This window comes from Pelmatolapia mariae, linkage group LG12, assembly GCF_036321145.2.
Source record: "Pelmatolapia mariae isolate MD_Pm_ZW linkage group LG12, Pm_UMD_F_2, whole genome shotgun sequence".
NCBI classification, from domain to species: Eukaryota; Metazoa; Chordata; class Actinopteri; order Cichliformes; family Cichlidae; genus Pelmatolapia; species Pelmatolapia mariae.
In genome coordinates, this window is record NC_086237.1 from 18,286,737 (window position 1) to 18,313,565 (window position 26,829).

A 26,829-nucleotide genomic window follows, 5' to 3' on the forward strand; every position below is an offset into this window, starting at 1 on the left:
GTAGATGTGCAGCAGTGCCTTTTTGAAAAGGCACTACTTGAGAGCCTGGTAGCTTGCGTGGGTGAAGGAGCGCACATGTACAGTATGCATGTGCTCAACTATTTTTGTTCATATCCAGTCAGCATTTGTGTCTTTTTCAACCTATTGTGCTCTATTCACAACACGGACAGCATGTAAGAGCAAGTGAACTCTGCTCCTGTGCAGTTGGAGGGAGAGCTCGAGTGGACCGACACGTGCACCGACGCGAGCTTTAAAACTGACGCTACCTGATGCAGTTTGACCATCACGGGCCCCGTTTTTTCTTTCTCTTCGTATTTCTCCACTTTGGCTTGCAACCGCTTGTAGTCCTGCAGCGTCTGTTCCCTACGTTTCACTGCCATGTTAAGGCTGGGGAAGACACTACTGTACCTGAAAAACACCAGCACACAGAAAACCAGGTTACTGAACACAACATGCATGCGCACTGTGTGAATGCAGGCAAAGAAAGATAAAAAGATCCCAGACATACATATCAAACTTTCCTCTTTTTTTTTTCCCTGAGAGAAAGTGAAGTTACTAAAAATACTGAAACAACTTTCCCGTCTCCATGTAATTTGTAGACATGCACTGTGCATTGCATCGTATCTTAATAAAAGTCATTATGATTTAATAAAATCCCGCTCCTCAACATCTTATTGTAGCGGTACTCTCAAACCCCAGAGGGCAGCTCTGCATTAAGCTTCCTCTAATCTATTATCTAATTACTGTAGTTCAGAATGGCATGAAACAATTCATTTTGTGACAATTATCATATTCCAAATGAAAATATATTCTTGCAACAAGAATCCAAGTCTTCAGCACTAAAAATAGGAAAACATTCATCTGTAACTTAGCAACAGGAATCGGAGCTTTATCCTGGGACTTGTTGCACTGGTTTTGTGTCTGTTTTTAATAGGGAACGGGAAAACTGTATACAGAACATGTCTAACCTAATAATAAAACTGTAGAAATTTTCAAGTTAACATGTCTGAAACTTAGACTGTAACATTAATATTATTTCTTTAAACTCCGGTTAGATCTGGCTAATGATTTATAACAAATGGTATAGCTTTAACCAAAATATTGAACGCCTGAATAAGAAATGAAACATTTTTCAACTTTCTAAAATGTAAACACAAAGCAGTGACTTTGTTTTTCAAAAACAGGCCACAAGATTAGTCACGCAGGTGCATAGCAGATGTGAGTCAGCAATAAAAACAATCGTAATAAAGAATTAGATATAGCCTTTTCTGAATGACTCATTTAAAGCAATTTATCAAGTGTGTAGGCACACTACTACAATACTTTATTGTGTGCGCCTCGGCCCATAGTGTTATTAGCCACAAAATGTGTGGGCTTCATGATTTACGTTCCTCTCCATGCCAACCCTTGCCCTGTTCTGTGTGGTGAGTGAGAGAACCCGAGAGTTTGTTATGAAATCCTGGATTACAACTGCGTTTGCCCGACGTGCACCTTACTACAGGCCAGAGGGGGGAGTGGCGCGAACTCCATGTCAGACAAGCAGAGATTGTTTCCGACAGGAAGTTAAGCAAGGAGTGGTCTTGTAGTGTTTCAGTGACATCAACGAGCTCAGCCCAACCCAGCAGCCCACACTCCACCGCTATTTATAAAATACCACTCTGGCCCAGTTTACGGCAGGGGTGGATGCCGATCCTCAAATCTACTATCTGCTCCAGTGTACGCATATTTGAAGTGCCAAGGGATTATGCAACTGCCCTCCAGGCATGACTGCTTTCCAACGCAGTCCTACGGGCTGATGACAACACAGCAGCAAACCAGCTTTCAGACAACACAAAGGCTGGATTCTAGTTCACCTGACAGCATGGTGCAATTTCCTCATGACACACCACGGTGGCCTGCTGTTTGTGCGCTAAAAGGGGACAACGCTGTCTGCAACTACTATGTTTGAGCACAGGGAGACTTCAGGGCCAATGCTATCCTTGTGCTGGAGGAGGAGAAAAAGAGCCAGACACAAAGCCAACTACTTGTTAACCCATTAGTGTCACTTCCACACTGAACGCTGATGTTTCAGTGTTACATTCGGTTACTGTGACTCAACGGTACACTACCCTCCCCCACATGAGAACCCGAATGTGCTTATGCATACACTGTAATAACAGTTTTTGGTTTTTTTAAAGAAAAGAAATGTCCAGGCCCTGGATGTTTCCCTCGATGTCCTGGCCTTGGTTGGATAACTACCGGTCAGCCTGCAAGGTCTGTACATGCGGTGAGCCTAGTCTGGGTGATTTCTTAAGATGGTTGAGGGCTGCAAAGGGGCCAAGGATACACCACTGTCCACGTGACAGGTCAGGGTGTGGTTTAAAAAAAAAAAAGGCTGGATGGAAATAGCATCTGGAGCAGAGAGTGTGTTTATGAGCCGAGGCCAATCCACATACAGGCCAGCCTGACCCAGCAGCCAAGCCCAAGTCTGGTCTAGACACCCTCAGTCTAGCAGGCTGGCTGTCACTTTTGACTATGACCATCACATAACTCACTACTGAAAAAAAGAAAAAAAAATCAGTTTAAAACACACCACTAAAAATATGGGAAAGGGAACTGTTTATGTGTAAATTACCACCTTTGTTCGTCATGGTCTCAGAAGAAAAATTAGGGTCACATCACGTGGCACCTTCATTTAAAATATGCTTGGTGTGAAAGTGAAATAACTACCACCTGTTGTATAAATGGTTTAAACGCAGTAGACCATGGGAATGTCTGTGACGTAAATGCTAGCAACACCTCCTTAGTCTCCAAAAAAACAAAAAAACAAAAAGCGCGCAAAGAAAGAGTGTGATCTGCTGTGACTTGCCTAGTGCTTTAAAGCCCACATAACTCACGCAGCCTCAGTGCGTGATACACCAGATAAGATGGTAAAAAACAAACAAACATCCTTTTTACAAAAAAACAATCCCCCCCTCAAACAAGAAAAAGAACAAGAAAAAGCCTGCATCAGCCCCAGAGCTAAGGTCAACAACTCCCATTGGCTCCAAACCCCACAACCTGCTCTGAGGGCAGCGTGTTCCTCTGATTGAGAGGGATGAAGCTGGTTTGTCCAGTCCTGGCTCAACCCAGGGCAGAGGTCTCAAAACAGGCTTGACTTCTATTTCACCCAAAAGAGCAACGGAGCAAAAAGGGCTAGGTTACAAGGCCCAGATAACACACATGCCTCAATGCCCACGCACTCCCCTCCCCTCACATAAACATAGTGATGTCATTCAGTGACCCCGCAGAGTGGATGAAACGCACGTCTGGGCCTGAGAGAGAGGAGACACTGAACGCAGGATGGGGGCAGAGTAGAGGGGGGCTGCTTTTTCGTTTGTTTATTGTGCGTTTTACCACACTAAGCATTAAGGATGGATGCCAAAATTTGAAATAGCAATCACACATGGACACAATCATGTAGCCAACACACACACACACACACACACAATCCATTGAAAGTCTTCCATTAACATAACGTTCTCCTTTTCAACTCTTCTCTAATTGTCTTTACAATGACACAAGTTCACCAGAAGAGTATTTTGAGACAAGAAAAACAATGACAAATATTCATTAGTGAGAGGACTAATGGAATCTTAATGGAAGCTTTAAAAGTATAGCAGCTTGTGCGTCTTGGTTTTCTATAGACAACACTTTGATAAACTAATAAGTAATAGCGCTGCGTTTTTAAGGAGGAAAAAGTAAACAGAAAAGTCAGTTTAGTTTGGCATTAAAATTTGTTTATGAACTCACTTCCTCTGTTCTGTTTTAGACTCATGTAAATGCCTAACTTTATGATCTTAAATACCATCTTTGTGAGACAGCGCCCCCTCTAAAATCGGAGCTGGTGTTTGTGTATGTGTGTATGTTTGTGTGAGAGCGTGCACTGTCCTGAGACATTTCTCCTCCTGAACCAATCCGCAGCTCTGGGCCCAGGAAGCTGGGCCCTTTGCCATATTCTGAGCCTGCCCACACGTCCGCCTGCCGCCCACCAGGAAGAGGAAATTAGAACCATTCCATCCTGTCATTGCTCCGCCACCAGAGCGCACGAGGAAGAGAGGGGTTGACACACACACGCGCACACACACGCTGACCTGACCTATCCATGTTTTGATGGAGTATTCTCTTCACATTAGTTACTTTACAAAACGAGTGTCTCACGAGGGGAGAAAGTTCACCACAAATTTATAGAAATCTATACAAGCAGTATGCACATGCTCTCTTTCAAAGTATTTAATCTCCTGGGAGGAGCCAGGAGGAGGAAGAAAACCTTAACAAGCGCTCCGGAAGACGGGTGGGATTGTCCAGCCACTCCCTTCAGTACCTCTGCTTTGCGCGTGTGTGTGCAAAGTGAGGCTTAAGGAATGGAATAGCATTCACTGCCTCCTCAAATGGGGGCGAGTATTAGGAACGAAGACCAAATAAACTTTCTTCCAGACACTACCAGCACAGCAGCCCTGTTAACTCCCAGTTCATTTTTACAATGTGTATTACTACACTGGAGGCCTTCCTGAGGTCCTGCACCGCAGCTATTCTTTCCACTCAGTTAGTGAGATATGCAGAGCAAGGTTAAATAGTAAAAATGACACGGGGCACTGGGTTTTTATCGCTCCACAGTCACATATGGAATTTAAGACACAACTGAGCTAAATCGCTTTTACCATACTTCACACGAAAAGTTCACGATCCGGCTCTCCTAAAAATGCAAATATTGCAGACTAAAACTATTTGACCGCGGCCTGTTGCAGATTCAGATTTAAAAGTGGACATTTAACACAGCAGCAACACAAGAAACTGACACTTACTTTTTCAGAGGGTCGACAACAGTCTTCTGGATCTGGTTGACCTGTAAAAGTAAATAAAATAAAAAGCTGTTAACACAAGCACTGCTCACCTTTCTAACAAATGAAGAGAAATTACAAATTGTTATTCACTGTCAAATTGAGTTACATCAGAAGTGAAGTCAGAACCAAATAGCTTCTACATCTCTTGCTCATTAGCTGCAATGTAATGTCGCAGCACAAACACCAACAATTGTGTATATTTCAAACAGAGCACATAAGAAAAAAGGGGAAGAGGAAGGGGGGGGCTTGCAAAGAAACTTTCATGACGTTGACTCTTTTATTGTACACAAGCCCCGAGGAGAAACCCCTGAATATTCATTGAGCTTGCGATACAAAAGGATGGAACTGTCAGGGGACGGACATGAAAGCAAAGCCCAAATGATTTCCTGTGGAGGGTGGGCTGCCATACAAGATGAAAGTTCTTTACAAACAAACATTTTAACAATAACAGTTTATATTTTCCTGCATTCTCCTTCTGTTTGGCAGAACCAACAGGGGAAGGAAGGAGGGGAAGGGGGGGGTGTTAAATGGAAGTAAACGAACATCTCATCTCGAGGCCTCCAGCCTCAGAACCAAGCCTCGTCGAGAGAAGTTGGAGCACAATTAATAAAGTTTCGAGAGTCATTTACATTGCAGATTCAAAATGACTGCTGCTACTAGATCTGCGAGCGTAACACGGCTAACTTAACCAGGCAATCGAGTCAAGTGGAGAGAACACGCTTGGAACAGAGAAGGAGAATTTAAAGCAGGGAGATGTGAAGTGACAGCTGCATGAGAACAGTGAGCAGCTCCACTAATCATATGCTCACTTGCTATTGGAAGGACAGTCAATCACACAACAACAAGGAAGCAAGATCGCAGCTGTGCTTTGTAAAAATGCCCTGACCATCTACGAGAACATACAGCAACACTCGCTGCTTCACACAGGCAGATTTCCAAGTACAAAATGGTTGATTGTGGTTTGAGGGAAAACACAGAACCAATAACAAATAAGTACATGGGAATTCACATTGTCTTTGTTTTACATATTCACACCATCTCCCCCTCCCCAGCTCGAGCGGTGCCGCTGCTTCTAAGGTGAGAGCATGCAGCGAGGAGGGAGAAGAACAGCGGCAGATTTGCTTAAGCATGCTGGTGCCCTCTACCCTCTGCCCCTTCCCACAGAGAGGGGGGGCAGAGCTATTCCTTGGAGGCCCCGCAGAGCCTGAGGCCGGCGCTCTAGCAGCAGTCTCCATCAGTGAGTCACGGAGCAGAGGCCATCCCGGCACACAGGCCTCCCAAAAATACACACAGATCGCAGAGGAAATCAATATCCCTCCAAACGGAGCATCCTCTACTGTGCTGCCGCCATCTACACTGGGGCTCAGCTTCGGCAGCAGTGTGCCGGCGGGGCTGTGCGCCCTCCTCAGCCCCAGAAATAAACACACAGACCTGGGCCACTGCTGCCTTCATTATCGCTGCACGTTTTATCTGCTGGCTCTCTCACTTGTGGGCCCTGCGGCAGAACATCTCGTCTCAACACGGAGAAGAGCAAAGGGTGGATGCTTTTGTGTCTGTTTTGCTGGAGCAATAAGGTTTTGCTGCTGTTGCCGTCAGAATCAACAGCCAGCTTAAAGGAAGAAGTTAAGAGTGGTGTTCTAGTGCTGTGCTGGATTTTTAAACACCTAGCAAAACCTAGAGGTGATGCACACAACAGACTGACCAGAAAGTACTCACAATCGCTATTTTGCCTCTAGCTCACTTGTAGCCACTCTACAAAGGAAGCCACACAGCCCAGCCCAAAGCTGGAAGTGAACATTGTGTTAAGGCAAGGATTTTATTTAGAAGGACTGAGCGCAGTGGAGAGACTATCAGGTGTGACCTAGCTGTCAAAAGCCACTCTGAATAAAAGTGTGTTTAAAAAAAAACAACCAAACAAACACAACAAAGAAAAATCTATCCAGTTGGTGACTGTTGTCCTTTACAAGCGAAAAAACGTCTGGATCTAAGTGAGTGGATCAATCTTTTTCAAACAAGTGACAGTCACAGAGACAAATAGGAAGGCTACACAGACAGTGAACAATGCTATACATTATAAAGACATTAACTACAAGTGACTTCTTTAAAAAAAAATCTGATTAAAAGGAAGAATGGTTGTCTCTTATTCATTCACACTCAAGTGTGTGTCGTAGTTTTTTTCCCCCTTCAGAATGAAAAAAAAAACACTGAGTGAAAATGGGGGGGAAAAAAAAAAAAAATCAAATTTGATATTGAAAAAAAATCTAAAGAATGCAAAAGTACTTCATCCTGACAGCAGCCAAACTGGCAGGAGTGCTCTCCTGGGCACTCAACCAAGCCAAGTCCTGGAACATATGCACCCTGGGTCACAAACCCACACGCTCAGTCCAACCTACATTTTACTTTGTCTAGTCACTCAAAATGGCTCCTGTAAAATTTGATGAGCTGTGAGCAAAGCAAGTCTGAAAGACTTAAAAGCTGAAGAATCAAGGAAAGGAAAGGAAAATAAATGACAGCTGCTTGGATGCTGTCTTATGCTTTTAGTATGTTTTATTCTCAAAACAATAATACTGAGTTTGCCTGAGTGGCACGAAGTATATCCTAACAAGTAAAGCCAGGAGACAAAACCAGCGACACTTGTAATCTCATATGCAAACACTGAACATTAGGATGACATTTATTTACCAGCTCAAGACAGTATGCTCATTTAAAGTGAGGACTTTTGTCAGTCGTATCTTTAATTTCTGGAACATGGACATTGCTTCACTTATATACACTGGGGAACAGGTTACAGCTTGATTATCTATGGAAACCGAGTCCAGCCACTGAGGTTTCCCAGAAAATATAAAATCAACTCTTCATTGCTCAATATGTATATTTCCAGGTGACAGATGGTCTGTTATGCCTGAAATACTTATACTACAGGTTTACCATGGAATAACAACATTACCCACCGTTTGCAAAGGAATTCATTTTCTCCCCCTTGTTGGATCATTGTTGTGGGAAAGGTTATGAAATCATTTTGGTTCACAGCAAAATATGAAAAGAAAGGGGAATATTTTTAAGGCAACAAATGTGAAAAGCCTAGAACACCTACTAGCGGGGCAATGAGTCAAGAAAACACAGATGGAAAAAAGTCAATCGGTATATGCCTTAGTGTGATCTCCTATGTTCTCTCCTGTATTTTTTCCTCTTTTCAAACCCTCCACAGCGTAGTGCCTTGAGGATCCACACATGCAGTGCCACTATGATTCACATTATAACTACCTGTGGCGATGATTCTAATCAAAAAGTGAAGGGCGCCCAGCAAATAATATGAAGAGCCCTGACAGCCAGAGAGATCTTCACAGAGTACAGCTGTGGAAGAGCGAGCAAGAATACGCTGTACCGCTTACAGTTCTGGAAAGACAGACATGCCGGTCTGTCTGCTGCTGGCCCTTAGGACAAAACATACAAGAATAATAAGAAAAAAAGAAATGGTTTCCCAAATGCAAGCGCTGCAAATATCTAAGCAGAAAGAAAAATATGTAAAATATGATATGAAATGTACATGAAGGACGGGACAAGTGATTTCAGGTTGGGTTTGCCAGAAGTACGGATCTGAGAGGTTTACAGTGTTCAAGCTGATCATAGGTACTCTACCCCGAGGGAGGAATAAAGTTTCTGTAATCCATCAAGAACATATTGGGTGACCTACCAATGCAAAAAAAAAATGTTTTTACCTGAAGCCAAATATATTAGGAAGTAATGCAAGAAATACAACAGACCTCAGCACATAAGCTGTGAGTTACTCTTGTGAATTTTGTGGCAAGGCATGTTTTCCTCTTCAGAGAAGGCCCATCCATTGTATGAGTTATTTTAGACACCAGTGAGTCACAAATGCATCAATTTTCACAGCTGATAACCAGTAGCTTGAGCTTATAGAGGATGATACCACAGATGCTTTTCAAAAACAGCAGAAGGAAAGACATACGGATAGTTTTTAGTCCACAGGCAGCACAATATTGACAAATATGAAAACATGCATTTTCAAAAAAAACAAAAACAAAAAAACAAACCCTTGTCTAGTTTCCTACTTTGCTTGTTAGAAACAAATTTTTTTTCAAATGATTTGAAGAAAATCACCGTGTCAAAAAGCCAAAACAGAAAAAGAGCAATATAATAAAGATGCCAAGTGTGGGAAAGAGTCTTACCTTTTCTTGGTTGAAGGCATCCATCCTTCTCATGGCTGTATCTAAAGCAGTCATAGACTCCAGGAAGGCCTGATCCTGCTCACACAGCGGGTTACTCAAGAGGTCTGCAGAAATCTTCACTGCTGCCTTAGACATGGCTGTCAGCCATGCAAATATGCATGCAACACACAAAGCAGAAAATACTATTAAAACACAGTTAACTTCGTGAAAACAGAAAGTCACAAAATACAGATTTTTTAAATGGTTACTGAAGATGTCTGCATCTACACATTTTAATCTAATTCCATGTAAGACTCTTACATTGTTCTGAAATTGTGGACGCAATTTTTGTGGATTAAACCGAAGCTTTAAGCGTTTCATCACTTTATATGAAGTAGGGTATTCAAAAGTGAGCCTGTCGGGAAGTGCACAACTCGAATGGCACAGTGCTGCCCCCATTGTAAAAATCTGTGGGGGTGGTGGGGCTGCCTGCCGCGTTGAATATTCACCAGTGCAACAAGAATTTTTTGCCATTTTTCTACACTGACAGCATCAATTACCGTTAATCTGCACTCGTGCCACTTTGTTTAGACACAGAGCATGTATCAGTATATGGCTTCACTGTCAAAACAAATGAGCTGCACTGAGGAGACACAAGCTGACGACAGGAGCTGCACTGAATATGGGCTTTACAGAGATTTGGAACAGTCATTGGTCATTTCACACTCCCCTGGGACCAATTTTCAACCAATCAATTATCACGGTGTAGCGTTTCTGCATCTCTCTCAGTTTGCACAAGTAATACATTGCTTGATCTGACAAACATTTTAATTACAGGGTCGTGAAAATCAAAAGGTGACCTGAGGGCTCGCCATTAGCAGTGAGGGAAAAGGTGAAATTCATGTCCTTTACAATTTCCTGAGGCAAGACAAGTTAACATATTTTATTTGCCTTCTGTTATTTAGCCTAATTTGGCATGTGTACAGGAGCAACCCTTAAAAAGATATTACTGGCCCTCACCAGATGACTGTCAGCACGTTCGCTAGAGTGCTGCATATAAACACATTTGGCTTGATACAGAGAGAAGTGTATTAAATGCAGTGCTGACATGCAGAGTAGGTCCAGTTCTTTGTTTGGTAGCAGTTAGTGGAGATGGGACCTGTGCAACAGATGGAATCCATTAACGATAATGAGGCCCTGACAGCTATGACACTTTGATGATGCAGACATTCATATTGCAGAGCACAAAGGAGAGGAAATGAAGAAGTCTCTCACTGCTCCATCCGTCCCCGCTCTTCCACCCCCACAAGTGACTACTTACCACAGGCCATGTCTACTACCACTTCCCAAATACACAAACACAAAACCAGCAAATCGGCAAATAAATCTTTAGTAAACAAGAGTTTTGTGGCAGACAAATACATGGATAAATGATGGCAGAGATGGTAAACCAGGATCCCCAACTGAATATTGCTCACATGGTCAAAAAAACAAACAAAACACACCTGCTATGACAGCTACAAAAGCCTAAAAAAAGGAAATGATTAAGGTAGAGACTCACACACAATTGTTTCATGTCATATCATTTGGAGATCGAACACAGCACAGGAAAAAAAGAAAAAAGAAAAACACAGGCACCCAAACATCTTTCTGGCCCTGAAAAACATGCCAAGTGACATCAAGTATGTTGGTGAACAAGTGCTGATCAATGGCTCACCAGGCGGCAACACCAAGTAAGTGACAGAACATACCTAAATCAGCCTCTGTGCTTTTCTTCATGTCTTTGTGAAGCTTTTTCGTCTGATCCTCCAGCCTGTGGGACAAGCAGAAGACGGATTATCAGAGCGCTTCTTGTCTCGTAGTACAGTAAAGAATCAGTTATCCTAACTTGGATTAATTAATAACCTATACTGAAGTCAAGATTTACTTTATGAGCTGTAGGCATGCATTAATACATCAGTCAAACGTTGGTATCTGCTAATGTGAGCCTTGTTTTACTGATATCTTCAGGTTTATCAATTGATATATGCTGTTCATGCTAAAAAATTGAAATCAAGGCCTGAACTTTTAAAAATTTTCCACTGTTACAAAAGTAGGAATGCATACTTTCAAATCGATTCATCCCTGAATCCCTCTGAACCCGTTCATTTGGACAAAAACATTGACAAGGATAAAGAAAACACAAACCTCGAAAAAAGACATAAAACAATATGGATTAAGAAGGAATTACACATTCGACTGATTCCACATAAAATCTGTTAGCTAATTAACAATAGTGTGAATCCTTCAGTCAACTACATTTCCGCTCAAAAGCATTAACGTCTTCAATCATTCCACTGCACATATTCCATTGATGTGTGTTAAAAATGGCAATTACCAGACTATGGAGGCTGAAAACACATGCCATTCATTATATCAATTAAGGCAAACAAGGGGTTTAGAATCTCCCCTGAGACTACCATCATAACACTACTCCTATTTGATGAAAAATGTGGTGCAGTTAGGTTTTGCTTCCACCCTTGTTTTTTAAGAACAATATTAAATAGGAAGTCAGTAACGGTAATCCCATTTTTGTACATGTCCACAAGATATAAAGACACTAGCAAAACAAGTAGAGCTCTTTCAGAGCTGCAAACCAAAACTGGAAGTCAAGTGGCTCCAATTAAATGTTTTAGATTTTTTTTCGGTTTAGCAGCTGGGAGACAAAGAACGATTGGTTAATCGAGGATACTCACAGGTACACTAACCAAATCTAAACTGTTAAACTGAAGGGTTTGAAAATGACTGCTGATTAAAAAGCAGCATTTACAGGACCGTAAAGAAAAGTTCAAGTCTCCCAAAATGCAACATACAGAAGGATACGTGGCATAAGCCAATGCACATGCCCTTTGACAACTTTGGTTTTAGATTTTCATCTGCAAATGGATTTTCTTTTATTCTTTTGTTTGTTTATCCAAGAAAGGACAAATAGTAAAATAATTTTTTTATATATATATATTTTTTAAAACAGAACATGTTCTCTTTAAGCTTTTGTTTCTTTTGACGTTAAAGGATTTTATACTAAATCACCACAGACCAGATGGAGGTTGTTCCTAAAATGTCATTTGCAGTAAATGATGTAACTTCATCCCATACTGTTCACACCACGGGAAAGAAAAAAACAGTCTGTCAGAACAATCTCCACAGTAACTTCTTGTGTCCCTCTTACCAATTAGATAGAACTAGGTCTCACAAGCTATATTAGGCTTTCTCTAAATTAATGAAAATACACGCTTATGTTTCAAATATCCAGAAACAGGCATTTCAAATTGTAGTAAATTTATCATCAATGCTTCAGGCAAGATTTGGAGAGTATCTAATAATCAAGAGAGATTCTTCCTGTGTTCGTCTCACTACATTAAGTCAATTTTTAGCACATATTTGGACGAGGAGAGTCAGTGTGACAAGTTCAGGTCAACACAGTTTTCCTCTGTTGTTGAGAACATTTTGCAACAATTAAACTCTAACGTGACATAAAATCTTCATATGATAACATTTTGTTGTTAGAGCCGCAACTTGATAACTGATTCTGACATTGTCACAAACATTTTGAAATTGTAATATGTTGTCAATCTTAGCATTTCTGTCTGAGATTACATAAAGTAGAGATATTTGACAACTCAAACTAAATGTTTAGACTGCAATACTAGACTAAGTAATACCAAGCAAAAATATAATATCAGGAAAATTTAAAAAAAAAACATAATTACAGCATAATCCTGCCAGTCATGCATATTAGTTTGTAAGATAGTGGGTGAAAGTATCTTACTATGTAAACAAACCAGTGCGCTCTGAGCCCAGTACACTCAGAATATATTCTTGTGATGGTTATTTGTGCATGTGAAAGTCATGTTCCAGACACTACCACCTACTTAAAAATACTGCTGCATTTTCCCTTCTCTGTCAGAACTGATGGTGAGAGAGAGCCATCCTGGATGAGTGCCATGCGAGCGTGGAGTCTCTTCCCAAAAGGTGCTAATAGAGTAACCTACTGGAACAGCTGCTGCTCCTTGTACCTATGCCCCAAACCTTCTACCCATGTAGCCACAGCCGTCATGCCACACAGGGTGGTGAAAACTAAAGGCATTCAAGACTTTTAAAGAAAATTGCTGAATATATCACTTATACATTGCAACATGACCATTTACTCTGATTTGCTTTTCGGCTCATTGCTTTTCACACAAGACTGAGGTTAGAAACTGCAATTCCATGTAAATCACTCTAAAACCAAGAATTGTACCAGACTAAATCAAATTTTATTACCTCTAGACATGACTATTTTAAGTTTGTCACTGAAATAGTTTAACTTTTTTCACATAGACTTGCACAGCCGTATATTAGGACATTTGGATTTCCTATACTGCTATTACAAAATATTGATCTTAAAAAGTGATCAAATAACATCGACAAAGAAAAAGTAAAACACTGTGATCCAAATTGGTTAAGTTGTGGAATTTCACTTACTGTTCCACAATAGTGTTTAAATTTTGTCTGAACCCACAAGTCAGTACCTATTTATACTTAACACATCTGAAGTGCAAATATGCTTCATATGTAGCAGGAGGAATAAGATGATCTTTTGTTAAATGTTTTATCAGCTAGCACTTTAAAGCCACTTTTACACTACATGCAGATAACAAAGCAATGATATTTCAGGCTCAGAGGAAATTATCAGGTATGTTTCCAGCAGGATGTACACAGGATATGAGGGCAAGATATGACCATCATCAATTTGGAGGATGCGACAGGTTATAGAGGAAAAGTGTGCACACACAGAGAGACTATGTACATCTGCATGTAACCTTTCAGATCTCATTTGGGGGAGTTTTGCCTGTTCTTCTCGTCAAGGCTAGTTCTATGAGATTGAAATCTGTTTTACACTGCTGGTACTACAGATAATAGAAAATAGAGCTGCATTTTGTTATAGATTATTCAAACAGTAAAACTAAAATGATGTTGAAATTGGTCTATACTTCAATATGGGAGAGTGTTAAAGTACAGATTATTTTTGTACTAGAAGAATTTAAATGTCTTCAGTCAGATGGACAAACTGCAAACACAGGTATCAGTTACTACTAAGTATACTGCATTTAGACCACAGGAGCACCATGAAGTGTTGATATGGATCTCTAGGGTGGAGAACCTAAATGTCTCTACATGCCTGCTGCTCTGACTCATCTATAAGGTCTATTGGCACCACACCTTCCTGATAAAGGGCCCTCCTACTCAACAAAACCTGAGAGGAAAATGATGCTCCCACTCATTTTGCTGGGCCCTCAGGGAGTTTTTGTAACCTCAGCCTCCCAGTAAGACTGGGCCTGATGTACTGAGCTTACAAGTTTTGAATTTTAAATGATGTGATCCCTACTTGCCTTTGTTTCACAGAGAAACTGAAATAAAGACCATTAACAGAATTTCTACATCCATGATGACATTAAATTGTAAAAATTTGATATTTCAGCTGTGGCCAAGTTTGAAATGTCTTAATATTTCATGTCAAGAAAAAACAGTGTCCAAAACTACCAAAAGCTGGAAAAGAAAAAAGAAAAACTACATGTGCAAAAAGGAATACTTAAAATGTAAATATGCAGTCAAAATAACTGTTAGTTATTTCAGATTTCTTATTTACTTTATAATCCTGACTAGTAATTGTACATTAAGTCATTTCATGAGAATAAAATAAATAATACAAAAACATTACAGATTTTTTTGTTGGCAGAAGGACTAATGACAGACATTAAGATATTGAATATATACAAAGGACCAAGCTAAAACAAACAAAACATGATCATGAAAACACTTGGTAACACATGCATATTTTTGTAAAATATAAAATGTTTATTTTAATACCAATGTAACTCTGAATAAAACAGAGAAACTTTAGTCACTGTCTACCTCATTAGTCTTATAAAGCATAATGGAAACTTACTTTTGGAGTTTGTCATATTCTCGCTCAAAGTCTCTTTCAACCTAAAATAAAGAATGCATTGCAAGTATATTAGCATTTTGGCATAGTACAAATAATGACTCCAAAAACTGTAACGGACAATAAATATATGTGTGAAATATAATTATTTCCAGCAACAATGATTACTTCAGAAGGCATTTGTTTTCCCACTTAGACATATTAATTGTCTTTACCTGTAGGATTATGCAACAGGATTGACGGACAGTGGTTTGAGCAGCTGAAATGCAGGTAAAATGACTAGGTTATGTTTAATAAATTATTTTATATTTAACTAAACCTCTTGCGTGGACTCCTTCCTTCCTTGTCCAGGATCTTTAGACCTACTGGTAAGATTAAAGTTTGGGCCCTTGTTAATCAACTTAGCTTGCGGTTTGCTAAATGGTCATCTAAATTGAATTGCTTTTTGAGTACAGCCGAAAGTTGTTATGGTATTTTAGACTGTGACTAACATCTTAGGAAGTTCTAGAAGTTCAGATCATTAGTTCTAAATAACATTAGTTTGGATTGGTTACATTAATTTAGAGTTTTTGCGGTTGGAAGAGAGCAGCACTAGTATTTTGCTCGGCTGTTAAGTCCATGAATTTAGGGTTTCAGATATCCTTTTTGGCGAATATAGCCAAATGAGTCTCTCAGTTGAGTAGGTTTAAGTGGTTTATTTGTAGACTTAAACTTGAATAGTGTTGTAAAATATGTAACTTGGTAACATTTTGGTGTGCTGCTGTGGTTGATGCTCATACTTTAATTACAGCTTTGGTTGTTTGATGCTAGAAGTTTTTCAGAGGAGTGTTGTTTGGGAATGTTTGGGAATTATATTAGTAGCAATTTCCAGTGATAAAAAACAGTTTGGCCATGCATTACTGTATGTGCTAACCATGAACACTTATGTGTCACCACTCCTTAATTTGTACCTGCCGTAGAAAAACTGCATCTGGTAAACTGATAGGTGTCTGCTTGTTTTGCGAGCCAGGTTGAGTGGTAGCCATTTTAATAATAAACAAGTAAGGAACCTCCCACGCTCATGAAAGCCATGGCTGCTGTTGGTTGGCTGCCTGATACATGTTATCTGTGTATTGCAGAATATAAAAGCTGGCCAGATGACCTGCATATTCTCTCTCTTCCACTTCACATGACAACTTATTGGTGATCTTTGTGTCTTGGTTAGGTTATGTTTAAAAAATAATTTTATGTTTAAGTAAACTTCTTGTGTGGACTCCTTCCTTGTCACCTACTTTGAGCCAGTTTGTGACAAATGGGGGCTCGTCCAGGATCTGTAGACCCATTGGTGAGATTAAAGTTTGAGTCGGTGTTAATCACCAAATTAGCTTGTGGTCTGCTAAATGATGATCATACTTTAATTACAGCTTTGGTTGTTTGTTGCTAGAAGTTTTTCAGAGGAATGTTGTTTGGGAGTGTCCAATTATATTAATAGCAATTTCTGGTGATAAAAAACTGTTTTTCCTTGCATTACTGTATGTGCTAACCAAGAAAACTTATGTGTCACCACTCCTTAATTTGTACCTGGCGTAAAATATTTAACTTGGTAGTTTTGTCTGGTAGCTTTGACTCCATTAACTATTTTGAATTGCTGTGAGCTTTGCAGTAGCTTGGTTATCTCTTTGTTGGCATCTTGGACATTTTGGTTAGTGTGGACGTTTCTGTTTGGAGTAACATTTTGGTGTGCTACTGTGGTTGACGCTCATACTTTAATTCCAGCTTTGGTTGTTTGTTTGGCTGGAATTTTTCAGAGCACTGTTGTGTGGGGGTGTGCATGTGTAACTGCAGGCTATGTGGTGTTGGGCACTTGTGTTGAGATCTGGTGTTCATTTAGTTTTTTTACTCGTTCTTCTGAGATTAACTGATTTTCCCATTGAATTGATCTACAAGACTAGATTTGCTATTCTGAGGCAGATACTAATTGCACTCTTCTGTATACCAGTTATATTATTAGCAATTTCCGGTGATAAAACCAGTTTGGCCATGCATTACTGTACGTGCTAACCATGCACTCGTATTTACCACCACTCCTTAATGTGTTCCTTGGGTAGGAAAACTGGATCTGATAAAGTGATGGGTGTCAGCTTGTTCTGGTTGTGTGGTAGCCATTGTAATAAATAAGTTAGGACCCTTCCACACTCACTCAAGGGAACGTAAACTATAGAATAATCTTAATAATCCATACAACAGTGACACCACTTGTACTGAATGTATACAGTGTTTTTCACTTTTTAAGGTCTTTTTTAAACATAGATATTGCGGTGTACTATAATGCGTCATGTACCGCAGAATTATATCATGATACAATTGCCTTTGTAGGTATTGTGATAAAACTGAACTGTTTGTTAATCTGTGACTCCCACAGTAAAACTTTGCTTTAATCTGAGAGTTAATCTGAGTTTGGACCTACTCATAAGACAGCTGTCACCATCTCTCCCACTCCATGGTTTTTGCCTAGGATGGCACAGGAAGCTGGAATCCCTGTCTCACAGTTTAAATGCCAGGCCACAAACCTATTATGGTGGAAGTGGTTTTCTCCAGCAAGAAGAACACCCTCTCACTGTCACTTCAAGGTAACCACCTCAGCCCCCTTGAAGGACTTAGACAAATTGACATCTAATAAATCTTTGTGGAAGACAGTATTTAGACTACTATTCGTGTGGTCTGTGCCATTCGTGAAGCTCAACAACTACAGCTTTTAAACTGCTGTTTTACCTGAATGCCTGGATAGAGTAAAAGTTTGTTCTTGTGACTTACAGTTTTAGAGACAATCTGTTTTTTAGGTTGTCCAATCTTGAACGGGATCCTGAAATGAACATGAAAAAACAAGCAATGAGTGCTGACAGATACAAGCAACAGGAAATGATTACCAAAAAGGTGAGATTAATGAATGCTTAAATTGTCAACAGTTGCATGATGCCCGACTAAAGGACAGCTCAGGTCTACGGGTGAATTAGTGCCTCTTTTAGATCACTGACACAGACAATCTGAGGCTGTCAATCCCTGTTCCTCTCACACATGCTGTCAGTGACATGTACATTAACTTTGTGTCATCACTGATCACATCTGGCTGCCACTGCAAGCGGATATCACTTAACAGAAGTGGTTGTCCCCTCATCTGTGTGATTTTACATGACCCCAACTGGCAATCAAACGCAGATGTTATAACATCAGAAAAATAGCAACCCTCTTCCCCCCCAGCCACCTTCATATACCAGGACTCAAAAAGACAAAGCCATGACAACAATCAACACCAAAACATGTTACGAGGCTCACTGTATCTGCAATAGTTTCACACAATTTTCAGGATGAAGTACAACTTTTCTTCACTCGGGAAGGAAAAGACACAGAGATTCTACTTTCAGTAAAAAGAAAAAGAAACTTGTTTCGTCTTAGTTAAAACACAATCTTTTATCCCCATTTCAAAACCCTTGCCTATGCCTTAATAAGTTGCTGCAGCGCATCAGAGTGCCTTGGATATCCATGAGACAGAAAACACTGCCTTATCATTGTGATTTGCTCTATGTTGTGCGTTGTCATTGATGTTGCACTAATGGTCTGAAATCTAAGCTATATGATGGACAGTTGCTACTGACAGCCAGGGTGAGGCAGCAGCTGTGTCAAAAGAAAGGTGTGTAGACTAATGAGATGGAAAAGTGAGGGTGTGATGTAGGACCTTATTGTGCAACCAGGGAAAGCTACAGATGTGTCGGGAAGATCCTTTTGACTACAGCTCAATCACAAAACTCAACATGGTCAAAAAAAACAGTATGATTAAGCCTGGGGGGAAAAAATACATTAAAAAAACAAGTTTCACTGGTGGCTTAGGAATTACATTGATTTTGACTTTCTGGTACTTGATATTATAACAAGGACTTTGACCTGGTGACAACCTTTTTTTGTAAATAATAATTTAAAAAAAGAATAAAAACCAGTTACAAATCCCTGAAAACATTTTGCTGCTTTCGCTCGGGGGATTAGTTTCACCCACTATGTCACTACTTGGGTGAGCCAACATGGAAAAAAACCCACAGAAATTACTCAGCTTCATCTTATGTGACTCACCTTTCTCCGATGAGGTGATAGGTACACTGTAATGTCAAACTACGTGCATTACATACCCACGTACCTGTCTTTGAAACTGTTTGGGATTGTTTACCCAAAGCACAACAGCTGGAGATTTAAACACGGAGAGTTTTAGATTGGTGTTCTCCCAAAGTTAAAACAAGAAGAAACAGCCTCCACACTGCCACACTACCTCTTGTAAGATCAGTTAAGATTTAAGACAAAACAACCATAAAAGAAGCGGTTCAGCCCAGTCAGACTGTATAAGAAGAAATCAGCAGAAAGTTTATGACTTAAACCACACATTAAGCATTGACTACATATCCCATCTATTAATATCGCTGAACACACATTTTGTGATGATGGTTCTATTTGTTAACGCAATCTTTTGTTCTGCACATGCATTTACAACCAGTGGTCTGAACACTTTTACTTTGAAGTCTATGTGTAGAATTAAGCTACAGTTTAGGCACAACTCACAACTAAAAAAAAGTAAGTCACTACAGAAATGAAAGATACTCATCAGTTTTAACAATTAAGCCCAACTACTGGTATAAAATGAAGAGGAAAAAGTAATAGAAATAATAAGAAATTAATTAATTAAACAGAGAGAGTTGCCATTTTTAATTATGTTTATACATTTTTTGTAAGGTGCATGAAATGACTGACTGATCTTACGAGATTAATATAGTTGTCCTTAAACCAAAAGTTCAGGGAACTGATTGGAAACTTTTTGCCAAGATTGCCCAACATTTGGAAGCAGGTTTTGAGTTTGTTCTTATTTAATGGGTGTGTCAAGATATAAATCATGACATCCACAGCAAAAAGACAACAGAAGGGTATTATGCAAGAGTGCTTTACAAAGGAGAAGAGGTACGTATATTTAAATGTTTGCTTTAAATGCTCTTGGGTTTTTCAGTTTCTCTGCAGTTTGGATCCAAATGTGCTTACATCAAGAGGATCTGTTAAACTGTCACTATATTAGTGTGAATTTTCCCTTTAATGTATCAAATGACACACTTGCTTTGGGGGAAAAAAAACTGAAGGAAGCTTGTAACATTATAGATTGAGAATATGTGCACTTCAGCAAAGAGCCAAAAAAAAGTGGTCACTCTCTTCAGCTGCTCATGAGAACTGGCAAACACACCGGGTGAAGTGTGCTTTGGGGAGGGCAACTGCAAGCAGAGGGAGAGAATGAGAAAGAGGGAGGATGGTAGTCACTGTGAGAATCATTTCTACTGTTTCTTCACACAGCAATATTTCTGTAGGGGCTGTCACATTTAGAAACATTGGTAAGCCCAGTCCTGTGAACTCAGAACTAGAATCTGACATGGCAGAGGACTGGTCAGACGACTGCTAAAAACAAAGAAAAAATGTGCATTACACCAACTCAAATCCACAATTCTCTGAAACCAAATTTAAGCCAAGTGATGACACACATGAGTAGACACATAAATAAGGATTTTTCAAGCAACTATGAAGACACTGATCAAATACTGGTTGTTAATATGGCACATTTTTAAGTTCAAAGAGTAGTCGGTGACCAGACAATCTTATTTTCAAGGGCAAGCTTAATTTGCCACATGATTAAGGTAAAAAATAACAGTGCCAAAACTTCCCAAAAATCCATCTGAACTAAAATCTAAAAGGTCCATAGTTTCTATGAGTCTTCCAGACATATAGCTTCATCTTGTAACTGTGTACTCTCACAAGGCAGCAGTATTAAAAATATGCAAATTGGCCGGTAATATGGGACAGTCTCGTATTTGAGCTACTGTTGCCGTCTTTCCTATTGAATCCAACTTTTTAATCGATCACCATTAGACCTAAGTGTAGATTATCACTGTACAACTATGTGTGATTGGCTTTTCAGAACCCAACCTGTTGCCTAGGTTGAATCCCTACAATAACTCTCTCTCACTTAGCCAGAGACCCAGGCAAATGGACACCAAAAAGGGACCATAAAACCTGTATAAGCACTCATCTTATTACTTACACTGATACAATAAGGATATGCTCATTGGACACATTAAACATATTGCAGGTATAATATATTTTGTGAGGAAAAGAGAGCGTAGCAAGAAGTCGTTTTTAAAGAAGTATCAAGCAATAAAAAATGAAAAATCCCACTACTGGTAAGAACATAAAATTAGACAGGATGCAGAGATTTGTCAGCTCGGTCTTTAGCCTCAATCTGAAGTGACAGCTTTTATAACTATGCAAAACATATAGACATATAACTATGTAATGACATGGATTTAACCAAATAACTGGGGAGAACTGCAGGGGATCATGATTCTGCCCGTTCCTTGACCAAGACGCATTTAAACTGGCTCTTTACACATGCAGCCATTATCAAAAAGTTGGTCATCTCACATTTAATGAGCTATCTAATCTTTGCTGTAATAGAATACACGTCACTGCCATCAACAAAGCACGTAGGCAAGAACAAAGACATAACAGTCTTCTTGATTCTGGACACATAATGCACCAACTGGAGTAACCATTGGCTTTTCAATAAAACTGCAAATGTGTACACCATTAGAAAGATAGTGCATCATTTGACCTCAGATATTCCGTGGAGCACAGAAGGCTAGTTGAAGATGCTGGGAAGTGGAATTGTTCTGATGATGACCCTGAAGTCAAACCGCTCACGTCATAGAACCAAGTGTGCAGGCCCTGCTGGAATGCATCAGTCAGCAGAGGCCATGAAGGACTCTTTTCACTGGGTGAGCACCCCACTCTTGACCTTGCGGTTGGCGGTGCGTACTGGTAGATGTGTCGTTTGCCAGCTATTGACCAAATGACTGAACTGAATGACGCTATCATGGTTACTACTTACAGTCTTGCCTGAAATATATTACAAGTGAGTTAATATACATACGCGTCATAAGTGCACTGAAAAGTTATCTTCTTTGCATTTTCTCTAGAATTACAGTCATGAATTGTGAGAGACAAAACATGAATTATGCAAATTTACTTTTAAATGTGTAAAATGCCACATGCAATTAGGGGCTGCTATGACCAACCCCTGTTATTTGTTAAAAAAAAAAAACATAAAAAACTGTATAGTCATAAATTAGTCATAAGTTCAACTAAATGTAAAATATGCTAAACAAGAGAGAATGCAACAGTTGTGAACATAAATATGTTGCAAATGTGACAATCAAAAAAACAATCAGAAATTCAGAGTGTTTTAGTGGAGTGCTGGTAAATGTATGTCATTTAGACAAAGATCTCACAATAAATGTTAAAACGAAGGCGAAGTCCTGCCTCTTCCTTATGTCACATCTGTTGTCAGTGTTTATCACTCTGGTTAGAGGATGAAGGGAAACTATCCTTCTAGCCACAAAGTATTGCTCACAATATTGCACAGACTGGATTATCAAGCCTTTATATTAACGTTCTTAATTACTAATGTCTGTTTGGATTATAATCTATCTTATAAAGAGTAGTCTTTCCCTGACAGTCTCTGGAGTGATTTTGACACAAAGAACTCAGGGCAAATACTGTACAAAAATCCAGTGTATGGGATGTTTATGCTTGCTCCTGAGTGCCTTGCTTCAGTAGTAATCTTCCACTTCCAGTGTCAAAAGAGAGCAACACTAGCTAAGCATACTGGGTAGCCACTAGCTTCAGCTTGGACAATAGCTGGTGAGTGTTTACAGACAAGCAGGTGTCATCAATGCAAACTACAATGCTACACTGGCAACCTACTTTTGGCCAAAGCAATTGCAAGGAGGTTCAGTAAGGCTACGTCCACACTAGCCTGGAAAAATTTGAAAATGGCGTTTTCGCCTGAAAACGCTCCGCGTCCACACTATCGTTTTCAGTTGTTTTCACAGAGTTGTGCGTCCACATTGAAACGGCCGAAAACGCTTACGTTCCAGTACTGCGCATGCGTGAAACGCAAGACGATTCGACCTGCCTCATTTCTGTCTGTTGTTTATTTACTTTCTGGCTCTTTGAAACGTCGCAGCAAAATGTCGAGGAAAAGCACAGAGTTTTTTAAATGGACTAACAATGAGGTGGAGTTGTTGCTGTGAGTACCACAAAAGTACAAAGTTGCAAAAGCGAGTGAGAATTAAAGAATTTGAAGAGAAGCTATCTGAAGCATGTACAAACTGATATTAATCTTTAATAGGGCTGTCAAAATTGAGCACAAACAAAACAACTGCTGTGTAATGCCCTCCGCTATCTTAGTTTAATTGGTCACATGACTGCATCACATGACTAAAATGTGTCATCATTTTCGAAAAAGCTCCGGGTTCACTGTACACACTGCGATGCGAAAACGACGTTTTCAAATGTATCCGCTTTGGAGAGCGTTTTCAAAATGCTGCGTTTTCCTTGAACGAAAAAGCCGTCTCAGTGTGGACGGAAGGCCAAAACGGAGAGAAAAAGATGCGTTTTCAAACAAAAACGTATTAGTGTGGACATGGCCTGAAGCACCATATAACTCTTTGCAATTGGTTTCCCCTGCCAGCAGCTATTCACCAACCAACTGGGAAAAACACATTTGTCCCTAGCAACTTGTGGTTGGCAGGGTGTCACTGACCACTCTCTAGGCCTGCTGATTTTACAGTGACTCCCAGCAACCTCCAACAACCAATCATCGACTGGCTGGGGAATACGCATTTTTCTCGTGCGACCGGTGGTTCCCAACTAGTGTCTAGCCTTGTGTAACTAGGGCCTTGGCACTTTCTAAGTGGATGGAGAAAATGGTTTTAAAAGGGAGCACCGGAGTGTTAAGTGTGACCGTGTGGTAGGTTCAAAAAGGGTTTATATGCTTTGCGGATTAGAATTTTGGTTTGAATTTTGGAGATCAAGCTCAAATGTCTTAGTCAAAAAACTCCAGTTTTAACCATCTATAAGTGCTGTCATCTTTCTTTAAAAAAATCATGAGATAATGGTTGAGTGTTAGGGGAAAAACCCACAATATTAAAATAATGCAAAATTTATCTCTTTTTTCTTGCCTACAAACTGTTTACTGTTATACCTTCACAATGATCAACTGCTTACATCCAAGTATTTAAGGGAGTTTAATTTAGCCACTCCACCCAATACAAGTAAATAACCTGTGGAAAATAAAACAGTTTCTGACCATGTGTGTCTACAGTTCCTGGCAAAACCCTTAACCAACAAAAAAGCTTATATAAGCAGAATGCTAGTGATTTATTTCCATCCCTGTAAGAAAATAACTAAAAGATACGAGTATTTCTGGAATATACATAATTGACACTACATTCGCAACAAGAAACTAAACTTTGGTGGGGGGTTTTCTGTAAACGAATTCAAACAATGGTTTTAGCCAATTAACTACACTCACTGTTTAGAAGCACCCGCTTGGTAGACAGCCAACAATAAGTGAACGCGCTCTCCATAGATGGGGTCTGATTACAGTCATTGTAAAGGGCACTGCAACAGCCTTTCAACAGTTCTTCTGAACATTCATCCAGTCGACTTTTACACACCGCATGCTGCTGGAGACCCAAGAAAGCAGAGTAACTGGAGTCTTGAGATCACTCCAGTGTGAAGGAGACTCACTTTGGAGCTCTTCTCATGTGAGATTTCATAATTGTATAATCAGTAGGGATATTACCAGAACCAGTACTCTTGGTACCATTCAATATCAAAAGGTTTTGTTTTTCTTTGGTAGTATATGTATCACATGGGTAATTCTTTCTGAAGTAAAGGGGGAGCATGCAGTTCCAACTGTTCTAATCTGTCTATATATGCTGAAGAAGAAGAAGAAGGAAGAAGTCCTAAAGTACAGGAAAACCTACAAATGGAGTGGGGTGGTGGGGGCAGGGTGATAATCAATTTACAAACCACAATATAAAAAAGCACTGGTAGCCGCCAATGCTAACCCCTTAGCCTCCAACTAGAAGCATGTGTGGCATGAATATGAAAATCCTAGGTGATTTTCAGAAAAGTTGACCTCTGACCTTGACCCTGACCCAGAGGACACTGGGATTCAAACTTCTCTGAGATTTTAGTAGATGTGCCCATGGTATGAATTTGAAAATCCCATGTCACCTTGATCTTGTTATCATGTTCACAAGATTTTGAGAAAACCTGACCTCTGACCTTCAGGTCAAGGTCACTGAGATTTGAACTAATCCAAGATTTTTGGGAGTTGAACCTATGCTATTAATTTCAAAATCCTACACCACCCTGTTCTCAAAGTATTGCATTCACATAATTTTCAGAAAACCTGGCCTCTGACCTTGAAGTCAAGGTCGCTGAGATTTGAACTCATCCAATTTTTAGTAGCTGCACCTGCAGGGTGATGACAATACCCCATTAGCCTTTTAGAGCTGAAGGATAAAGGTGTATGGTGTAATCCGGTCTTTAAGTCTGATGTCATTAGGCGTGCCTGGGCTCAAACTCCGCTGCAGGTCCCTGAGAGTTAAAAACTGTCCAAATCCTTTCATTTGTAATAAAATGATCAGCGTTGCTGCTCTACCAGGTGTAACAATTAAGTTCAACATCCAGGCATCCATGAAAACCGAATTTATGAAATTTAACGGAGTTAGAAGTTTGCAGGAAGTTAGCTCGCTAGTTTCCATCTAAATATAATATACCATGTTCTGGCTGAGGGATTTACGAAACAAATTAAGACGTACAGCTCTGCTATTACTTCCAACATAAATGAAAACAGGAAAGTAAACAGCCGTGACATTTGTAGGGTTACTGAAGTTAGACTAGCTGGTATATAATGATGTGCTACGTGATCGCTAGCGACACAGCTATGTTAGCATAATATAAACAGTGAAGCTGGAGGATGAACGCTAACTTTTTTCCACTCAATAAAAGTTAACGTTAGGGTTCCCGAAGGTTCGGTACAAATGCAATCGCATTGCACGATGCTGTAAACGAACCAAACTTCAGTCGGGAGAACAACTGAGATAATCCATCCACAATACGAGGTTAGTTATTAATATACTGCTGCATGGGCTGAGCTGTAGTTACATTGTAAGGTTTTAAAAACTGAGCTTTAAAATGATTAGCGGTAATAAAAACCGAGAGAGGCCGACAGTGACCACTAACTGTTTTTAGGGGCTTGTTGAGAACAAGATACAAAGCATTAAAACATGTAAAAAACACAAAAGCCTTATTTAACGCAGAGTAGTTTGGGCTTGGAAGCAGGATTCATCACGTCATCACTTAAAGACCGGATACATATCCCCATGTTGGTGCTTGTTCCTGCGTCATCAAACTAATGCCGGTCCAGTATCAACAATGTTGTAATGTCACAGCTTTCCAATGTGGGGGGAAAAAGAAAACAATGCTTTTGTTTATATAAAGCTCTCTTCTGGAGCAAATGTTAGCATTTTAAGTGTTCTCTTTATTACTTTATACAAGATAATAAACATATTTTTCAATATCAGGTTACTCATGTTGATTTACTGATGATTGTAGCATTATCTTACTTCTTGGCTAATGCTAATTGAATGCTAAAAGGTATAAAAATCACCTAAAAGGCCTGGCATCCACATCTGCTTAAAGAATTCAAACTGAGACTGACAATCGCCCTTCTTATACAGTGCCAAAAAATGATTGTCTACCAAAAAATGACTTCTGGTGCTCGCTCAAAAAATCCCTGCCAGTACCTGAACTGTTGTAAATGACTTGTTGGCCAATAATTCTTCAAACAATATCTCTCATGAATGACATCAAGTCATTTTTCTATATTCTTTATTTATCCATGTAAAAAGTTTCATTGACA

General features: G+C 39.8%; 1 protein-coding gene across 1 annotated transcript in view; it reads right to left on the minus strand.

Annotated features, from left to right (window-relative positions):
- bin3 (bridging integrator 3) overlaps positions 1 to 26,829 on the minus strand; it is a 32,488-nt gene that overhangs the window by 4,550 nt on the left and 1,109 nt on the right. The window contains exons 2-7 of the mRNA XM_063490583.1: positions 17,790 to 17,838; positions 15,000 to 15,040; positions 10,783 to 10,844; positions 9,053 to 9,189; positions 4,824 to 4,864; positions 267 to 408 (exon numbers count right to left, since the gene is read on the minus strand). Coding sequence (XP_063346653.1) covers positions 267 to 408; positions 4,824 to 4,864; positions 9,053 to 9,189; positions 10,783 to 10,844; positions 15,000 to 15,040; positions 17,790 to 17,838 — 472 coding nt within the window. The remainder of the gene's footprint in view (positions 1 to 266; positions 409 to 4,823; positions 4,865 to 9,052; positions 9,190 to 10,782; positions 10,845 to 14,999; positions 15,041 to 17,789; positions 17,839 to 26,829) is intronic.